General features: G+C 32.6%; 1 protein-coding gene across 1 annotated transcript; it reads right to left on the bottom strand.

Moving 5' to 3' along the window:
* Window positions 1-7,840: 7,840 nt before the first annotated feature.
* Window positions 7,841-9,882, bottom strand: COL5 (CONSTANS-like 5). The gene is made up of 2 exons (XM_068607983.2): window positions 8,892-9,882; window positions 7,841-8,799 (listed from the first exon to the last, which is right to left on the bottom strand). Exons 1-2 carry the CDS (start codon window positions 9,630-9,632, stop codon window positions 8,431-8,433), a joined length of 1,110 nt encoding a protein of 369 aa, XP_068464084.1. The 5' UTR covers window positions 9,633-9,882; the 3' UTR covers window positions 7,841-8,430.
* Between the last annotated feature and the right edge of the window lie 11,010 nt (window positions 9,883-20,892).

Here is a 20,892-nt window from a genome sequence, read left to right as displayed (position 1 = left end):
AGGATCCCTAGGTGGGTTACGAGATGTGGAGGGGTTTCCTGACGAAGGTTGTTTGCGAGATTTTGGAGGAGGGTTTCGAGAGGGGGCAGGAGTGGCCCCTGTACGAGCCATCGAACACTGCAGGAAAGACGAAAGGAGAGTAAGAAAAGGAAAGCGGAGGGTCGATAAAAAGAATGATTCGATTCGAAAACAGGAAGGGAAATCAACATGAACAAAGGGGTCGCAGAAAGGGAAAGAAAAACCTAAAACGCAGGAAAAAACAAAACAGAGAACAAACAGCCACAACGTATGCTTCAAGCAGTTAAGGGATGATGCAAGCCGATTAAAATTCGGTGAGCACCAACGAAAGTGATAAAAGGTTTACCTTTTTGATGATCGAAGGGGCGCGCGAGGAAATGATGATTAGGGAGACGAAGCGTTCACCAGAGCATATGGAAAGTTTGAAAGTGAAGAAGAAAGATAATGTAACAGTGGAGTGGCGTGAGAAGTTTAGAGTTTCGAAGGTTACGGGAAGCGCAAACGACACGAAATAACAACCATCAATGAGTCCACGTGTCATTTGATGGGAGGGGGTTGGTGAAGTGTCAAGTCAGTAACCAGCGTGGGCCTTAGAGCGCGAAGCCACGTAGATCGCCGTAGTTAACTTATCCCTTCGCCAAGAGAGTCACGACCCGCACGCCAGTCGAGTCATCGAGGGCGATAACGGGACCAAAAAGTACGCATAGTCGCCGGTCGCGCAGAGGCGATCTTCAACATGTGCGACCACCGACAGTATCGTCGCCAAAGTAGAAACCAGGCGATCTGACACCTCTACAAGCAAGACATCGCCGACTGTCCCGATGAGCTCGGGGGGCGAAAACGCCGAGGGTTTGAATAATAAAACTCAAACGAGAGAGCATCCCGCACGAAAAACGAAGGTCGAGCAGAGCCATGGATGAAGTGATCATGAGTAAGGTATTTAAGGAATAAGGAAATAAGCAAACGCTATCTAAAAATTCACGCCAAGCATAACGAAGGGAATGTCAGAGGTAACGCGCGCGACGTGGCAAAAAACGTAAGCATGCAAAATAAGTCGAACAACATTTAACGTAAAGAAAAAGTAAACCAGCGTTAAGGTTACAAACGGAGTTTATGACAAGTGCAAGATGAAATATATAACCCTACGCACACATCCTAATGTTGTACGAGAAGCGAGAAACATATCGCTCATCAGTGGCCCCTAGAGTTTGAGCAATATGACAAAGAAGCCTCGTCTCCGAACTGCAAAGCCCGAGTCAGAAGCGTCCTCTGATGTTCGTTTATCTTTGAACCTATGTGAAAGAAAGGAGTAAAGTTTAGTAAGAGACACACATGAAAGAAAGTATTTCCAAGCAAAATCATACAAGAGATCCAACAAGAAGTGGGAAGGTCGTAAGGAAAGCCTCACACACATATATATCTTTCCAGAAGCTCGGCATTATACTCCAAGCTTATTAAAGCAGCCGCATCAAATCCTCCAACACCCGCCAGGATCTTGCAAGCTTCCTGATCCCTTGAAGACAGTTTCTTAAGGGATTTAGATTTCAAGGCCCTGGCGTCCTTTGTCCAGTACAAAGGAAAGCCGTCCAGAGCAGAAGGCACCAAGCTGGAACAGCATACCTTAAAGAACCTGCCTTTCCACCCTGTGAAGGCTTGCTGGAAAGGAGTCAAAAGAATCCTACCAGGGACATTGCTAAGAGTTATCCAAAGATTGTTTCTCTGCCTCTTCACCTCAAAGAAGTGAAGAAAAATGTCAACAGAAGGTGCACATCCAAGGAAGCCAAACAAAATGTCAAAGGCCTTCACGAAGGCCCAACTGTTAGGGTACAGTTGGGCTGGAGCGGTGTTCATCTCCGTTAACAACTCCCTCTCGAACCTGAAAAAGGGAAGGCGTACGCCGACGCCCTTAAAAACTACTTGGTAAAAATAAAAAAAGGGGACCCCATTATTGGATCGTTCATCCCCGCACACCGGCTCCCCCGTGGAACAAGGGAGCACGACGATGTCATCATCGTGCCTCTTTGCGAAGGCACGATGGTCATAGGAACACGCTTCCCCCACGTGTTCCCTCAGGGCCCTGGTAGAAAGCAAGCAAGAATACTCGTCAAGGAGTTCACTCGAAGCCCAGGGATAAAGATCCTTGTGACTCACTCGGGAGGAAGAAGGGTTTGTGGACAATTTAGCATGTGCTGGCAGTGAGGAAACTGGAGGTCAAGGGTAACGCAATAGAAGGAAAGGCCGCAAAGAAAGAATGTAAAACAAGGAGTTCTTGGGAAGAAGATGAATAGTGCAAGGAAGATGCGAAAGAAGTAGAATCAGTAAGTTGAGATGCGGGGTTTTCAAAGATTCAAGCATCACGATTGAAGTGGTAAAGGGCGTTAAAGCAAGCGGCTTATGATTGGGCCACATGTCGCGAGGTAAAAGTACGAATTAAAGGGCATCTGTCTCACTCAGAGAATATCACATCGTCAGAGTCCTCAAGGGTACGTTGCGCCGGCGATGCAGAAATGTCATGTCAATCGATCGAAGGATGACACGTCATCAAAACGCCGCGAGGGCAGCAGGGGGCAAGCTTTAGTCTTTTCGCTGAAAGCAAGTTATCAGCTCAAGACTGGGGGGCTTGTGTACCGACCAGGTCATCGGGTGTGATGACGTGGACAAGAGAAAGGTAGGTGGTCAAAAAGTCAACATAGTCGCCGTATGTAGAAGCGGGGTTCTGCATATGCATAGTCGGTTATCGCCGAGACATGTCACTATCCGAGAGAAAGACATCGCCTAAGAGGACGTCGCCTAAGTAAGACATCGCTCGAAGAGTCAACCCGCATGACGTAAGCATTTCACAGAAAGGGGGGCCCACATGATGGGATAACCCTAAGTTGGGTGGCGGCACTGTGGGTCCCTCCGTGCAGAATAAACGATTAAGTCAAAGGGGCACGTGACTATGCCCACGTACTCATAAAAGATCTTCAAGGAAGGCTGCATGCATGACACGTGATTAATTAGGGCATCTAAATAGTATGATGGCACAAGAGATACGGCGCCCAAGTTAGAACCCAAGCGGCCACATGGTTAATCATTGCACTCTAGATAAGGGAAGTCCATGTGCCAGATACGCTCAGATCCCAGGAGTAGCGGCGCAAGGACCTTCTCCAAGGAACCCTAGATAATAGCAAGCAACGCAAAGGTAAACCCTAGTTTCCACCTATATAAAGGGCACGAAGAAACCCTAGTGAGGTACGTTTTCACAGTTGCATGAGTTTTAACCTAGTTCTCATAAAGTTACTCAGAACAGTAGTCCCTAGTTGTTCTTGACGACACACCCAACTGTGAGCACAAGGCAATTAGGGCCACACAGTTTAGTCACACAGTTCCAGTTGTTGAGATTACTATACAGTTTCTAGTTACTTTGGTGTTTCTCGCTAGCTGACTTGAACGTCGGAGTGCAAACGGCCGCGAGGGCGCCTCTTTGTTCTTCTTTTTCAGGTACACACAGACGAGGCAGAACGAAGGTGCCCTAGCTCGTTAGAACAAACCACGCATAAAGACGACCCAAGTCAACCGGCCTCCTATCTAAATGACCAAGGATCGACCCAAGACCCATAACCAAATAGAAGCCATAAACAAAGTATCAAATAAAGATGATAAAAAAGTATGAAGATCAAGATGAAAGCCTTAAAAGTTGCACAAAAACGATGATACAAAAATATAGAAATGGAAAAAGAAAAAGAAGGAAAGTAAGATAAACATATTGATAAACAAGGGTTGAAATATTGATGTAATGAAAGTTTATGCGACTTTATGATGACTTTTTACGGCAAGTGCACCGCGTTTGTCAGAAGTAATAATTGTCCTAAGGACAGATATCGATCCCACAAGGAACAGTGAATTATCGAGTACAATAATCGCTAAATATAAAAATAGAACAATTAAAAGAGTTTTGAATTAATTGTGTTGGCACTGGTCAATAAGAAAACAGACAAAGAATTAGTTGTTTCAATTGGAAAAATAAGGATTAGTTTCATCTTTCTCACTCTCAAGTATTTTGATTAGCATGTCAATATTAAGTTCTTTGATTGAAATTGATGCCCGTATAAAAATCATTTATATTGATTCCTCGCATATAAAATCCTTAAGAATGTCTCCTAACTATCGATCCCTTGCATAATTATAAGAACAACTTAGAACGAAGCTCAGACGTTTAATAGCAATTAACATTTCAAGTCTATTCCTAGCACTCAAATATGTTAAGTATTGTTGTTTAGGTCCGAACCCTAAAAATACCTCCCGGTCAGATTTAAGATTCTCAATTTGTCACGGAAAATTAAAAGTAAAACAACAATACCAATAATCAATCAAGAATAGAATATTAATATATAAGATATCACCTCAATACATAAGAGTTTGAGCAGATTACTCCCAATCTCAAAGGGTAGAATTAGCCACGCATACTTCTAGTACCTTCCATTCTCCCAATTGGGTTACAATTCACTCTATGGTGTTTTCCTCTCAATCTAGCACACTAAGGTTGAGCCTCTAGCCCTCTATTTATCCTAGTTTTCTAGGGTTGGGTTGTTTATTGTGTCGCGCTAATGGGCTAAATGATAAAACATAAAAAAGGCTCAATCTTTCTTTGCATCTTTTTCCATTCTGGGACCTTCTATCTTTATCTTTTTAGCTCAAATCATTCATCTTTAATCCAAATCTCCAATTTTCGTTAGAAATATGCAATTAACACCAAATTTGGGAATAAAATACTCTTATTCAAATAAAGATCATAAAAAATGTAAAAAGGTATAAATTCATAAATTAAGGATTATTTTATATATAAATTAGCAATAAATCCTCATAAGTGCCTATATTTTAATATGAAATATTACTGAAATTAGACACTTATCACTTTATGCGGAGTATTTTTCAAAACATACTTCAATTTTATTTTATTATTTTAAAAAGAATAAGTTACTTATTTTTTAACTAAATGTTTTTGTATTATTTTAATTTAGGTTTCTTAGCGTGTCTCTGTTTCTGCTTGGGTCGAGAAGGTCTTATCCTCTAATTAAGTTTGGTCTTCATTCTCTGGATATTAGTCTCTAGTTAGAATTTGAGGTATTTACAAAAGACACCCCCACATCCAAGTTAGAGTTCAGTATATGGTGGTTGAGTGTGATAAATGATAATAAATACGTATCTTGACATGATGTTGGTCAACCTACTTATATGAGATGAGTTAGGTCTCCACGTTACTGGGTCTTAGGTTAATACGGTCTCAATGATTAATTATCATATTAGTTTGACATTATCTACTACTTTATCTATTTTTTTCTCTAAATTTGTTTTTAGGGTGCCATGATGTATTTGTTGGAGTAGTTAGTTACCAGAAGAAGAAGACGAAGACGTAGGAGAAGAAGAAGAGGAAGATGAACGAGACAGGGAGGACATGATTAACCTTTCAGGACGTAGGGTAAGCAACGCGCCAAGACGATTGAGGGTTTTGGATGTTAGAGCAAATGAGAGCAGTAACTCGACATTGTAGGGGACCACTATTTATAGCCTTTGAGGGACATGGGAGACAAAACGTCACTTTCATCTCAATCATTAGATCTTCCTCGATCCAACGGTCCTCGTCAAATGATGCCCAAAAAACCCCATCATTAATGCACGTCTTGTCACGCATTCGGCGCCGCCAATGTCACGTTAGACCTCGGGAAGCCCACCGTCACGACGACCTTGGACAAAGACTCAGATTAACCATCCTCGACTTAAACCTATGAGAAAATAAGTTACAATAATTTTTTGTTCATAATTAAAAATATGCTAAAATTTGGAACTATATACACGTCATGCTCTAAATGTGTTAGAGGTATGTATATAAGAATTTAAACGCAAGAATAGTGTATGAAGTTACTGTTTGTCACTTATTGAACACTTTCAAATACTCAAATTACGCTTTTAAGAAGTGTTTGCACCGATTTTGTGCAACATAAACTGCATAAATGTGTATTTTTTTAAAACTAATACATACATGGACAAGTAGTAAGTTAAGATGACACTATAAAGTCTTTGATTTTTTATTTTTTTTTACTAAAGTCGTCATTAAAGTGATTGTTTCACTATTTTTTTTCTAAAATAACCAATTAAGTAATAACTTAATTTTTTTTTCTAAGACGACTTCTATTTAAATTTTTATATATAAAAGATGTCATTTATATTCATTTTAACCAAGACACTATATCATGAATACTCTAAAGAGAAAACTACCTTACACAAAGAATATCAATGAAAAGTATGAACAATTATGTTGAAAGATCCAATTAGCAAAATTGAGTTTGATATTCAAAGAGCTAGTAAATTTCTATCTTAGTTAACAAACAATGAAGTTAACTGAGTAGGGATGTAATTGTGGAAATTTTCAAACTCTTAAACTTCTTGACCTCCATGTTTTTTTTGTTATTATTGTCTAATCTTGATGTCATCTTCAAATTGGTACAATATTAACCTTATTTATAAAGTAAAAGTTGTTTATAAAGATTAGTCCATTTAATTGAAAATTAAGATAATTGTACCGTCAAACAATTCTTGTATGTGTCGGTATCTGGTACTGACCGAACGACACAAGTTTAAGCATATTTATTAAAATATGTATTAACATTAATTAAACCTTATGAAAATTAGGTAATGTAAATACTAATGATGATGCACACTTTAATCAAGGTCCAATACTGAAAGGGTCCATAAGATACTATAAATAGACATTATAACCAAGACAAATATATGTCATTACTACAATATTTATTGTATCATCCGAATTTCGAACACTTACTTGAACATTGGGTAATCTTTTGTATGTGTTCTCGATTGAAAATCAAAACCTAAACTACCAAAGGAAGAAAAACAAAAAAAAATCAAAAAAAGAAATTCAATTGTTCGACTGATAAATATTTCTATCTGAACCTCTCCAAAAAAAGCAATTAATTTTGGTATATATATATATATATATATATATATATATATAAATTTCATTCCTAACCTTAATATGGGAAAGAAAGGAAACAACAACTAGGAAGGTCAACTTATATTCATAATAAAATTGATAGACTAGTTCTAAATAAATATTGATTTTATCAAAATAAAAGTCATAATAAAAATAAAAGAAAATCATATAAATTGCAATCTTTGATTCACTTCCGTGTATAATTACTTTGAATTTATTAAATCTTTTATTATCCTCACTCTTTTAATTTACATACAAAAATTAACTTCAATTACAATCAACGTAAGTCTATAAAAAAAAGCAAAAATAGAACTGAAATATAAATGATATTTTCCTTCTCTTATGTGTATTCCTCTTTCATTTCCTTTCCTTTGATTGAATAATTTACTTTGATTTGTTGTTGATAAGTTAAATTTATTTTGATTTCCTATTGATAAGATAAATTATAGTGATAGAGGGAGAGTTATGTAACAGGGGACCACAACTGTTTTTCTTTCCAGTGGGGGAGAAAAAAACAACTTTTATGTTTAAAAATTTTGGAGTGACCATATCCTTATATCACTCAGAGTCCACCCCTGATTTTATTAATACAACCATAAGAACAAAATTTAACTTATATTAACGTAAATATTGTTTATAATTGTATCAACCACTTAAACATCCATCACTAGGCTAACCACAACGAGTATATATAAGTCTATATTTTTATTTGTTTGATTATATTTTTCATTTAAAATATTGTTAATTATGTGTTATGATTTGAAAAATGTATTGTTAAATTTATGATTTGGCAATATATAAAGTAAGAGACAATGACGAAAGCAAAAAGAGTAAATGTAAAATGGATTATAGTCTTAAAATGAAAATGGTGAAACAATATTAAGATAAAAGATTAAAGCAGAAGTACAATTTGAACAGGAAAGGAATGAAAAGATGAGAGTTGGTGTGACCTTGGAATGCGTATAAGCCGTTAAAAAAGGAAAGGCTTTGATGACGATGAAATAAAAAAGTTGATATATATATGTAGTTGGAAATGGCAGCCAATAGAAAGGGGGAAAGAGATCCGTGATGGGGCTGATAGAAAAAAGAGACTTTTATACTAAAAAAGATAGCAGGTAAGGCAGTGAAAAGAGTTTACAGAACAGATTCTAATTCTACACAGGTGAAGAAGATGAAGAAGCAGCCCCTTTAAAGTTCTTTAAAAAAAAGTAAACGGGCTTTTCCGTTCCATCCAGACAAATCTTCATCTCCATCTTAATGAAACAACCTTCCCCATCGCGTTCCGTTTAAGAATCACGTTCGTACCGATTCTTCACCTTTTTCCCTAATAATCAATCCCACGGAATCACTAATCATTATTCTAAGACTTCCCAACACCAGATTCATGCACTCTCCCTCCATGCTTCTTTCTTTTATAGTTACTAAAACGATGGTACGACGCCGTATGGACTGTCAAGCATCAGCGACGCAGCGCCAGGGCTATAGAGACGCTCCACATCCGAGTCAGTTTCAGTTCGCTTCGCGAACCGCCCTTTTATCCTGGGCCGGGTTTCCGCATAAGCCTTCCGCGATGCGTATCGAATGGTTTTCTCAAACTTTCGGTTCTTTCTCTTCTCTCTGTATCGCAGAACCCTCGCTTCACGGTCCATTCCACACAACTGCGTCGCCCCTTGTCCTCCACTTACTCCGGACAAACCAATCCCACTCGATTCCGAACTGTTCCGACCAAACGAGTACGACACGGTGTTCCCATCCGGCACCACTCCAACATCAAGCGACGACGACGAAACCTGTCACATAATTTAATTCTCAAGTAAATTCACTGTAGGACAAAAAATTTATGTATAATATTTAAAATTTGTTACTAAGTGATACTACTCACGCTTTGGCTGAGAGACTGGGATGGGTAGTTAAAGGAGGAGAGCTTGGAGCGGCAAAAGTCGATGTCGAAGCAGCTTTCTGATTGGTGGTGGTTATTGATGAGGGGAGGAGCGAAGGAAGGTTTGGTTTGAACTGGAACGACGCTGTCGTTTCCGGAGTTGTTGTTGTGGAAGGAGTTTGAGTAATCGAAATCGAGGAAGGGGTCCATTTCTGAGTAGAAGATCTCCTTGGACTTCATGTCAGTGGCGTCCACGAGTTTCGACCCGAAATTGGGGTTGGGGATGAGCCAGGCGGCGGCGTCGGGGTCGTCATGGGCGAAGGCATCGGAGGCTCCGGTGGCGTCGTCGGAGGGGACGATGAAGCCGAAGGAGGCGGCGGTGGAGGCCTTGACGATGGAGTCGGCGGAGTCGTAGAAGGGCTCAACAGGGACGCGGTCGTGGCGGCGCGCGAGGGGGTTGGCAGAGTGGATGTCAGAGTCGCAGGTGATGCAGAGGGCGGCGGCGTCAGCCTTGCACGTGACAGCCGCGGGGGCCTGCTCGCAGACCTCGCACACCCAGACGCGCTCGTGGCGCGATGCCAGCTTGTTGGCACAGTGAATCTTGGAGTCGCAGGCGATGCAGAGAAAAGCGGAATCGGGGCGGCAGAAAAGCGCCGCCGAAGCCAACTTGCAGGAGTCACATGGCTTTGGCGGCACGGTCCAGCCGCTCCTGAACCCCTTCAAGCCTCCTCTTTCAATTCCCATGGTCTGAACAGAAAAAAACACTTTTGAAAAACGCCGCTAATCTAACGGTACTACTCTCTCTCTTGTTCCCAATGAGAAGTGGAATGGAGTAGAATTAGAGCAACCTAAACGCGGAGACGAGTGAGTAAGTTGATTTCTTTGGGTGCGGTTTTTCTATTATCTATATTAGTCACTGGTCGCAGAGAGGAAATCTAGGTGATGACGAATCAATGCGGGACACGTGGCTCTCTCTTGGCCACATAACTGGTTCGCTCAGACCAACAATATTAGAATAGATATGTATTGCGGAGTAGTAGTTGTCATCGTGTTGTGTCTGTGCCGACGTGGGCCCGTCACGGACATTAGATGCAATCACTATGCTTTTTAACATTTTTATTTCTTACTAAAACCATCGCAATGGATTCAGGAGGATAATTTTCTTTTTCAAGCAACCCTGTCATCTTTGAGAAAACGGAAACTATTTTTTTAGGTCTTGTAATAAATGTTTTTCTATTTACAATTTAAAATAAAAATTTAATTACTTTTACATTATCAACTAATAAAAAATTAACAATAATTTTTAACATAACTAATATAAATTAATTATTAAATAACATTATGACATTATTTTACATTAACAAAATTTAATTTAATTTATATTTTATATTATTATTTCATCTTAATTTAATGTGTATGATATTTTTATTTCTATCATAATCAGGTTAATAATATAAAGTATTTAAATTTATTTTATAATAAATGCAAGGAAATTAAAATCTTTAAACACATATATGTTTGCCCTTGGATCATTAATGAGAGCCTCATATCCAACAATCGAAATATCAGGAGACACAATTGGGAAGGGGAGACATGTTAAAGTTGGCAGGAATAGCCAACAGCAAACCCACGTGGGGGTAAAACATGATACATGAGAGAGAAGAGAATGGAACAATTTTAAGGTATTGACTTAATTGATATTTTGTTTAGTATGATCTAACAATTTTTTTCTAAATTAATTCTAATAAACTACTAATACATATTAATTGGTGGCTCATATTATACCAAATGAAAAATATTTTGTCCAGTTGTAATTTCTGGTTATCTTCAACAGATGTTAATTACTTCAAGTACATTTTAATTTGTGGCTCATACCTTCATACGATTTTGACTGAATTTTGAGATACACTTTTAGACTCTTTCTAAAAATAAAATGTTTTGTGATTTGGAAGCAGACGTTCGCCTATTATAGATGTATTAATCTCATTTGGATATCAAAACTTGCTTCCTAAAATGTAAAGAATCGAGAAGAAATGTGTAGTCAAACAATAAGGTAAGATGCGGCTTTTACTTTTATATAGGCATAGGAATGGAATGTTCTACATAATTAAGCACTTCTTTAAGAAAATTAGTTTTCAAACATCAGAGATAAATTATATATATTACTTGGAGTTGTTAACTGATCCCTTTAAAATATTAGTTTAGAAAATGAAAATAAAATATAAAATGTAAGAAGACTAACACTTGCTCGAATGTTCTTACGGTAATATTAAAAAATAAAAGTCAGTATATAAAAAATAGCTTATTTGATTCTTCTAACCTGCTCCAACAATATGTATAGGTGTGGGTTTTCAATATCTCTTAACTTGTACAATTCGAGTTTGAAAGGGTTGTTTGCAATCTCTCAATAGGTCGACTAAGAGTTGCATAGTGTAAATTATTGAGTAATAATTAATCATACCAAGATACATAAGCATATTTTATCATACCATCAATAAAAAGTTAACACACATTTAATTATTCTAGTTTAACTTCTCCTAGCCTAAACTGAGGACATATATAACTTCTTCTACAACTATTTCTTCCACCACAATCCCTTTAGCCAACATAATTCACATCTTTTTTTTTTATATGTATACTTTATTGCTTGAGATAAAAATAAATGAAGATAAAATTGACCTAACAAATTTAATTACTTTTCTTAGGAGAGAAAAAGGCTAACATTTAAAATTAAAATTTGGAAGAAAAGTTTGAATTATTTATTAAATAAATCATGATACCTTGTCAACTTATTTAATACACGGTTTTAAATACATTTATATCAAAATTCAAATAATTAAATTTGATAACCAAAAAAAGGCTAACAGAAGATGTTACAGTATATACTAATTATAATTTTTGAAGTAATCTTTTAAAAAACCTTTGTACTTTTAAATAATTACATCTTTATAGTTCTTTAAAATGCTCAATGGGTTTACATAATTAACCTATTATGTTATTATGGAAACAACTAATTTATGTGAAAACTTATACACTAAACAACAATTTAATAATAAAAAATATTAAATTATGCATTGAAAATAATTCTTCAAATTTTAAACATATGCGAAGACCAAAAATATAAATGACAAAGGAGATATCAATATTTATAATGCAAAAATTCTCTCAACTTAAGTGAAAATCTATCAACATGAGTCATTCAATCAATTTCCACTAAGATCAAATATATCAATACAAGAGAGTTAAATCAAATGTAAAAGTAAGTGTTTAGAACGTACATCAGAGAAATAACGGTTTCAAAATTTAAAGAATAGAGAAAGAAAAACATAAAATAGAGTAATAATGTGAAACTAATTTCTCCATTCGGTACCATTTTATTGTCTAAAGTCTTTCACCACTAATTTAGCTTTGTACCATAGAGATGTAGCACATTTCCTTACTTCACCCTGAAAATTCACTTATTCTCTAAAGTCCTTTTGCTCTTATGCAATTTTACCAAGTCATAAGTGTGATTATTATACAAAGATTTCATCTCATATTGAATTACATCCAGTCACTTTTGTTTTTATTCACTTTCCAAGCTTCTTCAATAAAATAATCTCTAATTTAAGAATTTATACATTTTTACATTTATTATGATCTTTAATTGAATAAGAACATTTTATTCTTTGGTGTTAATTGCAGGTTTCTAGGGAAGAATGAAGATTTGGACTAAAGAAGAATGATATATGCTGAAAGGAGAAAGCTAGAAGGTCCAAAACACACAAAAGAGAGAAAAAAAAAGTCAAACTCAGCAACGAGGATGCGTTAGAATAATTAGGCTAATTTTATGTTTTTATGAACAAGCGCAAAGCACAACGCAGGAAATCACCTAACTCTAGCAATTAGGTTAAATAGGGGGCTATATGCACAACCCTAGTGTGCTAGATTGAGAGAAAAACACCATTGAGTGATTTAGAACCGATTGGGAGAATAGAATGTGCTAGAAGTATGTGTGACTAATTCTACCATTTGGGATTGAGAGTAATCCGTTCGAACTCTTATGTGTTGAGGTGATATATAAATATGATATAATATTTTGTTCTTAATTGATTATTGGTATTGTTGTTTTGCTTTTAAATAGTCGTGACATGTTTGAGAATCTTAAATCTGATTGCAAAGTATTTTTAGAGTTCTGACCTAAAGAACAATATTTAACATATTTGAGTGTTAGGAATAGACTTGAAATAGAGCATGATTATAAGTTGTTTTTATAAATACGTGAGGAATTAATATTTAGGAAACAGTTTTAATAATTTTATATGTGAGGAACTAATGACATCAATTTCAATCAGAGAACATAATGTTAACATGTTAAAAAAAAACACATAAGAATGAAAAAAGACTAAAATTAGTCCCTATTTTTCCAATTAAAGCAATTACTCTTTGATTTGTTTTCTTGTTAATTTTTGTCATTATAATAATTTTCAAACCAACTTTTTATTATTATGTTTTATATTTAGGGAACATGACTTTTTAGTAATAAAGACAGGAAGATGAAATTTTTTCACACACAAGTTTTTCATCTTGTGATTCCACAAAATAATAATTTGTATGTAATCATATTTACATTTGTCTCCATTATGTAATTAAGTAAATATAATCTCAAACCAAATTAGCAACAGTAAAAAACTGATTCCTTCAACTCTATACTTCCAATTGAAGATCCCTACAGTCAAAATGAAAAAAAAAATATTGAACGGTAAATAGTACTTATGTTAATTTATAATAGCCGTTTAAGATTTTTTATAAAAATAAATGTATTTAATTTTTCAAATTTATTGTAGTCTTAAGTGAATTTAACTATTATACTTTTTTATTTTTATACACTTATGTGTTATTACATTTTTTTATATTATCTTAACTATTTTTTATTAACTAAATTAATAACATAATTGAATAAAACGTTATCTTAAAATTTAAAGAATATAAAAAGCAAACTTTTCCTCACAAAAAAAAAATCTGACAATTGAAAAGGATCTAATAGAGGAACATGACAGATAACTTTTTTATTTTTCTGGAATGTACTGGTGACTTGCTTAAGTATTTTCATTAAAATGGTATTTAATCTGTAATTTTATTTTAAAAAACCACGTCTTCAAGTTAAAAACTTAATTTTATAAATTTAATTTATTTAAAATCAATACAATTTATTTTAAACAACTAATATTTTTTAAGTGACTAAAACATATCTATACTTTTAAATCGTAATTTTGTATAGACTGTATATAATAAAACAATTTATTTAGAAGAATGTTTTTTAGAAAAAAAAAATTATTATTTTTATATATTGTATATAATAAAGCAATTTTTACTTGTTGAAACTAGACGAGTCCCATAAGTCTCAATACTCGATTCTTGTCGACCGACATGTTCAAAATACATTAAAATCAAGATATGATTAACAAGGCTAATTTGTGTATAAAACTAGGTAATACATCCTTAATCATAATTCATACATTAATCTCGGTTCAACAGCAACGGAGCCCATTACAAACATATAAATGAGCATATCTTTCAAGAAAACGGTACGTCATTTATTACGCATTTATTGTATCGAATACTGAATACTCACTTTGAGTGTCGGATAACTTTTTGCAGGTGTCCTTTCGACCGAGAACTAAGGAAGAAGGAAAGTTTGATTGAAGTAAAGGAGCGAGAGTAGAGAAAGGAAGAGTGAGCCGAATGAGTCTGAGAAGTAGAAGAAGGAACAGGTACCGACCAAAACAAATGAGTGAATTGTTCAATTTCTCTCGGCCGCTTTTGAATAAGAACACAATCTATTTTTTTATAATAGAAAAAACACTATTGTATAACTAAACTTTTTTTACCAAAACCAAACATGAAGCAATATCTTTAATTAAAAAAATGTAATTGTTGAATTTTAAAGTTTAAATTATCTCAAATAAAAGTATAAGTTGAGTCTCCTTACTCATAATGATGAGATATGTATTTTATAGGTCCCAATTAGTTATATGTTATTATCTGAATCTTAATTCATATTATCTAATCTTTCAAATTTGTATTTTTTTTTGCTCTTATTTCAAGTACAAGGAATTAGGTTGACTCACAGTGCCAGAAATTAGGTCGAACAGTCTAGCCTTCTAAGTCAACTGACAGTGCGAGAAATTGGACTGAACAATCAAACCATTTTTAAGATGACTGGTATAGTGTAAGGAATCAAGCCTTTTAGGCTGATAGTGTCAGAAATTGGGTTAAACGATGAAACTCTTTTTTAAGTCAACTGAGAGTACCAAAAATGAGGTTGAACGTTCAAACTTTTTAGGTCGATGACAGTGTCAAAAATTGGGTTGAACAATAAAACCCTTTTAAGTCAATTGACAATACCAAAAATTCGACAATATCAAATTGATTGATCAAACTCTTGATAAAATTAGTAAGAGTTGCAATTTGAATACAATAATTAATTGAGAGGAGAGAGTTTTTTTTTTCTAATTTAAACAAGATAAACCAAAATTATCTTTATTCACTTGAATCCAAGATGAGCATTTAATAAATATAACATGTGAAATTTGAATCATAATATATATATATATAGAATATGATATATGTCGTAAAATAAAAAAAATTATATGGTTTATATAATTGATATATAAAAAAATACAATAATTGATATATTTTTATTTTATATAAATATGGTTTTTCTATATTTTTAAATTTTGCATCTTGAAATTTTTAAATATTATTTTTATTTTTTTATATTGGAGTGTGATTAGTTTAACGTTAAAATAAAAAATATTACTTAACCTAATTAAAATAATAAGAAATAAAAACTTAAAATCATTACTTTTCAAACAAATCATTTAATTAGAAAATATATTTTTATTTAAAAAAATAGTTATATACATTAATTTATAGTTTTTTAAAACATAGTTTATTTTTTAAACGTTGTATTTAAAAATAAACTTATTTTATTTTCTAATGCTCCAAAAACAGAAATTGTATCTCTAAAAGAAAAATAAAAATTATTTTCTATACTTTTAAATGTGACAAAAAAAATAAATTTATTATAATATTATAAATTTGAATTATTATTGCATAATTATTTTCTAATATAAAATAACAGAAATTTCATTATTGAAACAGAAGTAATAATTATTCCTTATATTTTAATGATTAATAATTAAATATATTAAAATTATATATAATTTAAAATTTTATTTTTTTAAAAATATTTCAAAGTAAAATTAATAATAAAGAGTAAATAATAGATAATTTTTATTTGAAGAAGACATACTATTAAGAAAAGCCCTAAACAAAAATAACTTTTATAGACTTTATTTGTACATTATCTCCATATTTTTGTTGAGATTTTGATTAGTTTTATTAAAAATCTCTATTAATTAATAGGTTGTAACTCAAAAATAAATTACTCTCTGCTAGTAAGATTTTAAAAAACGATTATAGTAATATCATGATTTCCCCAATTTATATGATACTAAAAAAAAATTGTGATTGTTAAATGTAGGAAAACATTGCACCAAATGCCCCCCTAATGTCATGTCATGTTTACCACATGTTTTCGAAAACCCTAATTAACTGTTCTAAGACCCTATTACATCTCTGTTCGACACCATTACTGTCTCAAAAACATAACAAGGTGCAATCATGATAATTTTAAAAAAATAATAATATCCTCATAGTTAATTTGTACAACAACAAAGCATTATGATCTCAAAGTCATTCATGTCATTCATATATAGCGAAAGACGAAGGAATTTGTTCAAAGAAAAATCATGAAGAAACCCTTTTTTTTATTCATTTGACATGCAGAAATAACGAGATCCAAATTCAACGAATGATGGGCGTGTGTTGGACAGTGAGATTGTGGCATTGCAGTGTGGTTGTTCACATTATTTAATGGTGTCTAAATCTGGTGATGTGCAACGTGGTTACACAATGCATGGAAGATGGTGAGCATGGCCAAAGACAAAGAGGGAAAATGTAAAATAATATCATACACTTTATATTAATATAAGGTTGCTCCATGTAACCTACCATTCACCAAATAAAAATCTTAATAAACATATATTTCTCTCTTTTGTTGTGTCATACTGCAGGGCACCACAGAAAGCAATTCTTATTTTTATGATAACTAGATCATGACATTTTTATTTTTATTTTATGTTTTATAAAAAGTGTGGTTTGATGATTTTGGGAAAAAAAATCTGTAAATCACAAAATTGTTGTTTTGTTTTAATGAGGATGAGGTTGGAAAGAGAGAAAAAAAAGGAAGAGAGTGGAAAGTGAGACGGTTTAAATGTAGGAAAAGTTAGAATTTGAGTAGAAAGTGATGTGAAAATATGTAGTGAAAATATGTAGTGAATTAGATTAATCTAACTGGAAAAAATTGTAAAAAATTAATATTGTAAAAATTACTTATATATCTTTGAATTATATCTTTTTAAGAATGTATATAAATAGTGTTTGAATACATTAATTAATAAAAATTAAAGAAATTTTTGCTTTATTATTTATTTATATTTGTTAAATTTGATTTCCTGATAAAAGGTGTTGAGTCAAGTTTGGATGAAAAATAGATTGTCACCTTTTTTAAAATTGGGAACAAAATTGAATTTTTATTAATATTACAAATAAACAATGACTTAAAAAGATAATGAAATCTAAAAATATAGATTTAGATATTAATTTTACTTGATTGCTAAAGAATATAAATACCATTTTTTTTATAAACTTACTAATACCTATACATCTTCAAAAATTATTCACAATTAATTAGTAAAAATTTAACTCTCTGTGTGTAAAGTATAATCATATTGATTTTTAAAACTAATAAAATTAAAAATATATTTTCATAATATCAAATGAATTTCTAAACTTATTTTTAGATTTTTAATTATATAAAATATTATTATTATTGTTAATAATAAATCATATAACTTTTTACAAATTTTAAAAAATTAACAAATCATATTTTTAAATTTTATTTATTTATTTAATTTTTAAGAATTAATACGACAAAAATAAAACTAGTATGATTTCCAAAGCAAAATGAAAAATTATATTTATTTAAAGAAAAATAATTGATTATGATTGAAGACATGATTAATTATATTTCCTTGGACAATAGAATCACAGCTTGGAATATCCCCTAAACGTAATATAAATTGTTTCTGTTCATGGGAGACAAAGAGATAATTCCCCAAACACAGTGTAATGTAAATGATCTCTCTTTTTCTGGCATGAGAGTGGGCTATTTCCCTCCTTTTTCATTGAAATCAGTAAATCCAAATGTGAATGGTGGTGCAGCTTTTTCTACTTCCATTTTCGCAATTACAAGAAATGATGTCCAGAGATAATATATAGAGTGGAAAGTGTAAGATATAATTTGTAAGAGGCACAAAGCGAATATTGTATAGTGGGAGTCAGAATCATTGCATCAAAGACGTTATGATAAAAGTCAAACAAAGCCAGGATATTAGAAATTATCTTCCGGTGGGGACGGTTTATACTTTATGTTTCCAGAGAAAATTGGACAAAGTGCCAATTTTTTTATACTAGAGAAAATAATTTCTTTTGGATCTTCAAGTTGTGGGTACGTAAAAGAACAAGAGTTGGAATGCAGAGATAATTATTAATAATTTATTTCAGTAAGATTAATTGTATTTATTGTATTATCGATTTTATCGTATTATTTTTTTTATGTTTTATGTTTTTAGTGTGAGGAAGCGTATTATAAATTTTATATATGATCAAAATTATAATATATAAGTATGTAGAAAATTCACCTTACTAGAATCGATATTAAGAAGTTGAGGAAATTTAAAATTTATAATATCATCGGAACCAAATTGAAATAGAAATTCTAGGTAATTAACAACTGTTATCAATTTGCAAGTGTATCTAAATTTACCTTCTTAAACTGTTTTACACTGAAAATATAGGAGAACAAGGGCACCTACCATAGGGTATCCCTTTGAGATTAAGGTAAGAATTGAAACGTAGGTCTAAGGTAAGTTGGTTTTCAGGGCGGGTAAAGCGAATGAATAGCCAGCTATGAGCATGTATAAAGTATAAACTATCATCCACCTATATACCTTTAAGAAAAAATATCAACTTCTAGTACAACTCATTCACGTGTTTGACATATAACTCATTTAAAAAGAAGAAATAAATCTAAAGATTCACGAGTTATTGACATTAAGTTAAATATAAATGTCCATAAAAGTTATTTGAAGCATTATTATCATAAAGTGGTATAAGGAATGTTTTATTATTTTATAAAAAAGTAATATGAAAGTAAAAGTTTTTTTTATAACCAGAGAGAGTGAAAATATTTTTTATATTTTTTTGAAAATGTTAATTTATTAATGGCTTAATTACTGAAAATTAAAGAAAACTTTATTTGATTCTCAATTAAAGAAAACATGATTATGTAATTTAGAAGGTTGTTATGGTTAAGCTCAAATTTACTACTCTGTGATGAGATATTAATGTGTAACGGTTTAGTAGGAAAATCATGTTTTAATAATAACAAATTATTAAATATTTAGTTATATTTATTATCATTAAAAATCTTTAAAAAAATTAAATTTTATAAGTTAAACTTTCTTAAAAAAAAATTAGTGATCAAAACTATATTCACCCTAAATAATAAGATTAAAAGTAAAATTACGCTTTTATTAATTAAAAAATAGTTTTTTCTATGTATACATGTAGGAATAAGCTTTATCCACGATGAACATATCATTTATGAAAAAAATGAATTGAATATTTTTTGTACTTTTTAGGAATCATATTATTAGAATTTTCATTAAAAAAAAATTTAATTGACGATAAAAGGATACTGTTAAATGTTGGAGGTGTTCTATCTTTTTATAGAAAACAATTCAAGAATTGATCCTTTAATAGAGGGACCTTCGCCATGCAACACTACTACGTGAAGATCTAAATCATATTTAGAGGATTTCACTGAGTCAGTACACTGCTCTAAAAATGTTACTTCTTTGTCTATTCTTAAATTCTCTCATGCTGCAACACAGATATGCATTCTTCCGTTGAGTCTTCCTCGTAGCATTATATATGATATGGCTAAATAAAACTACAACATTTGAAACTGCAGCATCTTTATTGAATATATGTCTGTGATATAAACTGCAGCAAAGTCCAGTTTTGGATCCGTATTGTGGTTGGTACTCCCTTAAGAGTAATCTTTTCTCAGTGAATTGTTTGATATGCAACACAAGCATAATAATTTAGGACAAACTCTCAAACTATAGAATAATTATGTATTTTGTGCGTTGTTTGATGGTAGATAATATAAGTATAAATACAATATAAAATTTATCAAAATATTTTTTTTATTTAACTATAATTTACATTATTATTTGTGCATTTATAATATGTGTCATAAATAAAGATAAAAGTAAGTCATATTATCTTATAAGAATGTGTAGAGTGGTGTATTACTATAAAAAAAATCATTAAATAGAAATCAACTTTAGAGACTAAAAAAATTATTGGTATAAAAAAGATTAGATAATAGTGTACAATTCGTGTTCTCGAATGAGGTTGGAACCAAGAGAATGATTCGAACACTCCTCGATTAGTCGGTCTGCACCCCACTCCTTCCTCTCAACTGAACTCCCAAGCGCTCGCTCTCCCACTCCTCCTCCTCGCTAGCTCCGGGCTCGGATGGTATCGGAAAAAGGTACTCTGACACTCAAGTCAGAATTTAGCACTCGACACTCAATATTTAGGATTAGACGATTGCGTACCTGATCCTTTGGAATTTGTGCTAATTTATACAATTATCGTGGGTCCATTGTCATTAATGGACCTAATAAAAGGAGATTAACAAACGCTGGGTCATTAGTCACTCTCGTTGTTGGTTATGTCAGTTGGTCTCGATCGAATGTCGAGTCAAGGTATTGGTCGTGCTGACTATACCGGTGAACAGGATTGAAACCAAGAGAACGATTCA

The sequence above is a fragment of the Phaseolus vulgaris genome, chromosome 3 (genome assembly GCF_051622355.1).
Source record: "Phaseolus vulgaris cultivar YP4 chromosome 3, ASM5162235v1, whole genome shotgun sequence".
Classification (NCBI taxonomy): Eukaryota; Viridiplantae; Streptophyta; class Magnoliopsida; order Fabales; family Fabaceae; genus Phaseolus; species Phaseolus vulgaris.
This window is presented reverse-complemented; position numbering and strand designations above follow the sequence as displayed.